This window comes from Magnolia sinica, chromosome 18 (assembly GCF_029962835.1).
Source record: "Magnolia sinica isolate HGM2019 chromosome 18, MsV1, whole genome shotgun sequence".
Taxonomy (NCBI): Eukaryota; Viridiplantae; Streptophyta; class Magnoliopsida; order Magnoliales; family Magnoliaceae; genus Magnolia; species Magnolia sinica.
In genome coordinates this window covers 51,738,973-51,746,445 of record NC_080590.1, presented here as the reverse complement: position 1 = coordinate 51,746,445, position 7,473 = coordinate 51,738,973, and the positions used below count along the sequence as shown (strand labels likewise).

At 43.5% G+C, this 7,473-nt stretch overlaps 1 protein-coding gene across 1 annotated transcript; it reads right to left on the bottom strand.

The window, feature by feature from the left end:
* Positions 1 to 1,630: 1,630 nt before the first annotated feature.
* LOC131232397 (uncharacterized) lies at positions 1,631 to 2,143 on the bottom strand. The gene has a single exon (XM_058228622.1). It carries the CDS (start codon positions 2,141 to 2,143, stop codon positions 1,631 to 1,633), a length of 513 nt encoding a protein of 170 aa, XP_058084605.1.
* Positions 2,144 to 7,473: the final 5,330 nt, after the last annotated feature.

Below are 7,473 nucleotides of genomic sequence, written 5' to 3'. Positions count from 1 at the left end.
GCATGGGCTGCAGAAGACTTGGTGGTCGATGATGTTCTGCCTTGACTTGTTGACATGTAAGGCACTAAGATACAAAACCAGCTATCTCTCTCTTCATGTTGTCCCACCAATAATTGCGTTTGAGGTCCTGGTACATCTTGGTGCTTTCGAGGTGCATGGCTAACTTGGAGTTATGGGCCTCAACTAGCAGTGTTTCCTTTAGCTTAGGATGATCTGGGACACAGAGACAGCCTTGAAAGTGTAGGCCTCCATTAATGCCGATTCTCTATTCGGAATCACTTCGAACGGCCGCAAGTTCTCTCATTTTTAATAACAATTCATCATCCTTTTGGGCCTTAATGATCTGACTGTCGATCATAGGATGGGCGTGAACATGTGCAACGACTTCATATGATTCTTCTATTCTTAGTTTTAGCTCAAAGTCTTGCACAAACTCTACCATATTCTACTCTTCTATCATTAGTGGAGCCACAAATTCGATAGTCTTCTTTTGGCTCAAGGTGTCTGCCACTAGATTGGCTTTACCAGGATGGTAGAAAACTTTGAATTTGAAGTCTTTTAAGGTCTCCATCCATCGTCGTTGCCTCATATTTAAATCTCTCTGGGTGAAAATGTACTTGAGGCTCTTGTGGTCACAAAAGAGTTCAAATTCTTCCCCATATAGATAGTGTCGCCATATCTTTAGGGCAAATATGACCGCGGCTAGTTCGAGGTCATGAGTGGGGTAGTTTTCTTCATGTTTCCTCAATTGTCGAGAAGCATAAACAATAACTCTATCCTTCTGCATAAGGACGCAGCCTAGACGCACGCGAGATGCATCGGTAAAAATGATGTACTTAACCCCTTGTTCAGGCAAAAGGAGAACTGGGGCCGAAGTTAACCTTTCCTTCAACTCCTTGAAGGCCGCTTCCGCCTTTTCATTCCAAGCAAACTTGAGGTCCTTTCGGGTAAGCTGGGATAACGGTCGGGCGATCTTTGAAAAATCTTTGATGAATCGGTGGTAGTATCCCGCCAATCCCAAGAAGCTTCTAACTTTTGTAACTGAGTTCGGCCGCTTCCAGTCTTGTATTGCTGCCACTTTAGCTAAATCCACAAAGATGTGTTCTTTAGACACCACGTGGCCCAAAAATTTCACTTCTTCTTTCTAAAAGTTGCATTTTTGAAACTGGGCCTACAACTTGTTCCACTTGAGCATTTTTAGGACCACTCGCAGATGTTCTTCATGTTCCTTACAACTCTTGGAATAAATTAAAATGTCATTTATGAACACGATGACAAACCAATATAGGAATGACCTGAAGACTCTGTTCATTAAGTCCATGAATACAGCCGGCGCATTTGTGACTCCAAAAGGCATAACCAAGTAATCATAGTGCCCAAATCTGGTCCTGAATGCCGTATTTGGCACATCTTCAGGTCTAATCCATAATTGATGGTATCTAGATTGCAGGTCGATCTTTGAGAAGTATTGAGCACCTCTCAATTGGTCGAACAGATCATCAATTCAAGGCAATGGGTATTTATTCTTTATGGTGACCTAATTCAACCTTCGGTGGTCAATATATAAACGCAGAGAGCCATCTTTCTTTCTCACGAATGCAACTGAGGCTCCCCATGGAGACACATTGGGTCAGATAAAACCTACTTCTAACAACCCATCAATTTGAAGTCGAAGCTCCTCCATTTCATACGGAGGCATCTGATAAGTTGGGAGAGAAATGGGCGCAGTGCACGACACCAAATTAATGGTGAAGTCGATCTCCCGCCGGGGAGGAAGTCCCGGAATGTTCTTGAATACATCAACGAAGTTGCTCACTATGGGGGTGCAAGTTAACGAACTATCTTTGCGACCTTCTTCTAGCGAAGCATAACAGAGGACTCGTTGTGGGTAGCTAACCCGTACTGTGAACGTGAAGGGAGAGCTACCATCTTCATATATGGTCACCGTTCGGTCCTCGCAATCAATCTCAGCTCTTATTGAGGAGAGCCAATTCATTCCCAGGATTATATCATAGTGGAAGACCTTCGTGACTATGAGATCCACATGTATCCTTTTTCTCCCAAAGTCTACTGGACAACCTCGACAGACGGATGTAGCTTCGGTGAATGTCTCGGCTACCACTATAATTGTTACCCCCGACATGGGAGTAGTTGGTAGACTTAGACTCTTGATAGTTGTGGATGATATAAGTGAAGTTGTGGACCCAGTGTCTACAAGAAGAAATACGGGAGTACCTTGAACATGGGTCGTGACCTCAAATGCTGCAGGAGTAGTCATGGCCACATCAATGCCCTCTGCTGTCAAAGTATGAACTCGTGCTTGCTGAGGTCGATTGGGCTGATATGTAGGTAGAGACGGTGGCCTAATCTAAGGGACCGACTGCCTACGTGGTTGTTGAGATGGGCCTGCAGCACATTGAGGAGGTGCAGGTGATGCTAGCTGCAGCGGACGGCTCACTCGCAGAGGGGGTACATACTTGTGATCTCTTATTCTTGAAAAACAGTAGACTTCTGAATGGCTCACCTTCTAACAATACCCATATACCCGGTCAGGACGAGTGTGCGCGGGTGGTAGAGGCATGTGTTGGGGAGGTGGATTGGGTGGCACTCTTCTTCTTGATGAGGACATGGATTGTCCTCCAGTTCTTCCTTTGGACTCAGCTTGTATACGTTCCTGAGAAACCCTTTCGCCATCCTGCTTTGACCGCAGGGACATCTCCACCAGTTCTACATAAGTCCGAATATTCGCACAACACATTTTCATGCAAGTCTCGGCTCTCAAACCCTCAACAAAACGCCTCATGCGTGTCTCTTCGTCAGCCACAATCTTCGGAGCATATCGAGATAATTCGGTGAACTGGTTTTCATATCGGCCACCGACATACCTCCCTGCTGGAGGCACAAGAATTCATTCTCCTTTTCTATACGGTAGGTTCGTGGGAAGTATTTTCGGAAGAATCATGTCTCGAAGTCTTCCCATGTCCACACAAAATTTTCAGGGACTGTTCTCAACACACTGTCCCACCAAATGTCAGCTTCCTTCTCGAACAGGTAGGATATCAACTCCGCCTGCTCGGCTTTCGAGCAATGAAGAGGTCGGATCGCTTTTATAACCTGGTTTAGCCAACTCTCGGCCTCCTCGGGTCTGTGAGCACCGACAAAAGTAGGCGGTCTTAACCTTTGAAAGCGTTCAAAAAGATTGCATGGCGCAGTTGACGTTCCGACTTGGCCTGACAATGGTGCATTCATATGAGTGGTCATTTCTCCCACCAAGGTATGTAACGACCATTATTGTTGTTGCATCACGTGTAACATCTGCTCCATAGTGCCCCCAACTGGGGCGGTCCGGTGAGTAGAGTTCTCGCCTTGGCTTGGTGGTGCCCCAGGAAGTTGGTTCAGCATTTCATCGTCCATATCAACTTGACTGGCTCCGCCCTGACTAGGAGGCAGTTCATTTGGGGCGAGCCGCTCATGGTCGTCTCTCCCGCCTAAGGCCAGACGGGCAAGATGGCTGTCGCCTTGGGGCCTCATTGTCTTGAAAGATAGTTTCTTAATGTTTAGACACTAAACATCCATGAACATATTATATAGTATTTATGGAGTTAGAGCAATATCATTTGGGCACCACTAGTTCTCCAAACATTCCACACACTACTTAATAAAAGTAGTTTCATGCATTTCATTAAACAAAATTTGTCACTGTTACATATGCTATGGCATTATACATATAATGACATGGGATGCATGATTACTAGCCAAACAGAAAAGCTCCAACATTCACAACCTAAACAACTAACTAAGCCTATCCAAGGCTATTACAAAAAGAGAAAACAAACACATACTACGCTCATAATTCTCCGATTCCGGCGAAGGTGGAGGTGCTCCCTTATCCTACATGTAGCACAGGAGAGCCTTCAAAGTGCGAGACATCTTCTTGAATTTCTTCTTCAGTTACTCTTGGTTCTCCACCACCTTGGCCAAGGTTTCCCGCTAGCTACGGGTGGCAGGAGACTCCTAGTCGAAGTCCCAGGCTTCTATTTCCTCTTCTTGTTCTTCATCCTCACTCACTTCTTCCTCTTCAGCCTCTTCCTCTATCTCGTCCCCCAGCTCCTCCAGTTGGGCCATACGCTGCTTGGGGCCCATCTTCATATTGTTGAGGGTGTTTTCGTTTATGGAGCGAATAGGGGCGAGATGATTTATGTGCAGTCTGAACCCAAAACTACGGGCAATTTTGCAAATTAGTCGGCCAAATGGGAGGGATTGATCCTCCCGAATAGATTGTGCCACTTTCACGATCTAGGTTAAGATAAGAGTGGGCAGGCACACCTTATCTCCATGTCCTACCCGATATAGGAAGTCCACCATGAATTTAGTGCACTCCGTGCAATTGCTTGACCTGGGATACACGTTATACGTGCATATATGGTGGAGCAAGTGATAGTCAGGGGTCATGTGTCTCATTTTGAGGTTGTTCTCTCTCCTCCATTCAAAAGGTCGACTGCATAGGAAACATGTGCGGTGAACTCTCTCCCGCCTCTCAGTGAGATTGGTCTTACTGGCATGAACAATGTTGCGCTCCACTCCCATGATGCGGGCAATGACATCTACATCAACCCTGACTTCCTGTTTGCCCAAGGGGATGATAAACTAGGGAGGTTCAAGGTTGGTTCCTTCATGTGTGCGTAAAAGGTTAGCACAAAGCCCCCACTAGCATGAGAGTTTCCCTCAAATACAGGACCCCAACCATTTGCCAAAAGGTAGTCAATCACTAGATATTCTCCAAATAGCTTCTCATCCACATGAGCTTCAAAAACAACCTTGCATTGATGGAACTTACCGAGCTCAATGCCCACCGGTAGAGACCTCGCTATAGAGATTTAGGGATCAAGGTCCTGCTTCGACCTTCGCTCGGTGCTTGAACTCGCACCGATACTCATCTTCTTCTTAGATTCTCTCGGACAGCTAGGCCTGGCTTCATCCGGGGCGGCTCACTTCTTTCCCATTAGAGAAAGGAGCATGGAGATAAAGAAAATGGAGGTCACCACCTCGAAGAAAGCCATAGAGGTGAGAACACTTTGAGAATGGAATGGATTTGAATGAATGGGAGTTGTAAGACACAAAAAAGAGAGTTTTTGTGCTTAAATGAGTGAGAATAAGGGAGTGCAAGGGAGATTTAGGATGATTGGGGTTGAGAGTGGGTTAGGAAATGGTATCAGACAAGTAATAAAAGTTGTTGCATGCTCGGGTCCGGGAACCAAACCAGGGGTGGTTGTATCAAATGCATACATCCAATACATTACCCTTGCCAATACTATACGATTGCACATCCAACTCCCCATATCCAAGTTATTTCTCTTTAATATCATCTACTTCCCCTCTCTTCTTCAACTTCTCACCGTCCTTCTCCCTCATAAAATGTCCCCTCTGTGTACAACAATCTTCCTTCTCCTTATTGAACTTCTCTTTCTCCTTCGCTAACTTTTCCTTATCCTCAAAAAATAAATCCTTCTCCCTCTTCAATTGTGCTCTCTCATTCAACTCCTCTCACTCCATCTTCAATGCTTCTTTCTCTTTCAGTAATGCCTCCCTCTCATCAAACCTCGCTTCTTTCCTTCTCAACTCTTCGTTCTCTTTCCTTAATTCTTCCTTCTCCTCTTCAATTCCTCTCTCTCCTTCTTTAACTCTTCCCTCCCAACCCAGAATTCCTCCATAAAAAGAACATTCCTCATAATATCCCCCCCCCCTCCCCCCCAGTTCCTCTCCCTCCAAGCCTTTCTCATCATTTTCATCTGCTTCGTCATCCTCCTCATAATTATTCTCATTACCCTCCTCATCATCTTCCTATGTCGATATGACCTACAAAATGTATCAATGGATATGTAAGACTCAGGATACTTTTATAATGACAGAAAAAATATAGTTCATTTTTCATAACATCTTACCTAGAAACTGTCACAGACCAACAGAACGACGTCCGTTTCCCATTCTCGTAGGGTCGGTTCTAATTTCATTACTACCAATGTTTGCAAAAGAACAAAGAGTAATGTTAAATAAAAAAGCATATACATCAAATTAAGTAAAGTAAATGCCGGAGAAATATAATACTTATAACTTTACTATAAAAAATAGCATGTATTTTGTTGTACCTCAAACCCTTTAAGCCTTGATATTGAATGAAGCGTGGAATTTAATGGGGAACATACGAAATAACACACTCTCATAGGACTGGTAATCTCTCTACTGCCCATATCTGTTAGAGTGAAATTGCACCAGGTTAAAAATTCATAATTGACTGTAGACTATAATCATGTAGAAAATAAGAAGTGTTCTTACTTGTAGAGAAAGGATGCAACCACATATAGTGTAGCGAGGGGCACTTGATGTGGCAACGCCAGCTTCGATTCCCTACGACATTGTATGGTATCCCAAACTACCCCAGGGATAGCTACAGAAATCATCTAGCGAGTCGACAAGGTGAATATAATCCATGTTGCACATGGTTTTCGGTTCGGTTCCCCTAACAAAGCACTCCACAACTAGAAGTAGGACAACCTTCACGACATCCTCGTGCTTATTAGTGTCAACTAATCTTTCAAACACATCCATTAAGTGCTTCTTTAATACTAGATATTCTTTGAAGTATTTGTCTCTTAATGTACTCGTAGTGCGACGATTTTTTGGTACTATAAGCTATCTAGTCTTAAGGCCCGTAATAAGGGCGAAGTTCATCTCCATGAACTGCAATCGTCTCCCCCTAATCTCAAATACTAGATCACCTTTATATCTTAGAAAAGAAGGTGAAATAGAGCCCCTATAAATCTAAAGGATGTAACATGCAATAAAAATGAAAATGGAGATTGGCTAAACAAATTTAGCCTACTATCATGCTTCTCTACTCCACCCTTCACCTTGTCAAACCACCATTTCAGTGTACACTTAGAGGTTGGGTTTGAGATTACAACAAGATATTCGTTACCTGCAAAGATAAATTGAAAAACATATCAAACATAAAATTCACAAGATAATCATAGTGTACAAAATCATACGTAATTAAAAATAATTTAGCATTTCATAAATTTGAACAAGCTTCATATGAAATCAATATAGAAATTGAGAGAGGAAATACCGAAAATTAAGTGAGACAAACTATCAAAATAAGCGAGGCAAACTGCAAAAATAAGCGAGGCAAACTAAAAATTGAGCGGGGCAAACTGGATATTGAGCGGGGCAAACTAGAAATTGAGCGGGGCAAGCATGAAATTGAGCGGGACAAACATGAAATTCAGTGGGGCAAACATGAAATTTAGCGAGGAAAACATGAAATTTAGCGGGGTAAACTAGAAATTAAGCGGGAGAAACTAAAAAATCAGCAGGGCAAACTGGAAATTGAATGGGGCAAACATGAAATTGAGCGGAGCAAACTAGAAATTTAGTGGGGCAAACTGGAAATTGAGCAGGGCAAACCAGAAATTG

Bases quoted from the DNA above. Each gene is read 5' to 3' on its own strand.
- LOC131232397 (XM_058228622.1), bottom strand. From the start codon at position 2,143: ATGTCGGGGGTAACAATTATAGTGGTAGCCGAGACATTCACCGAAGCT.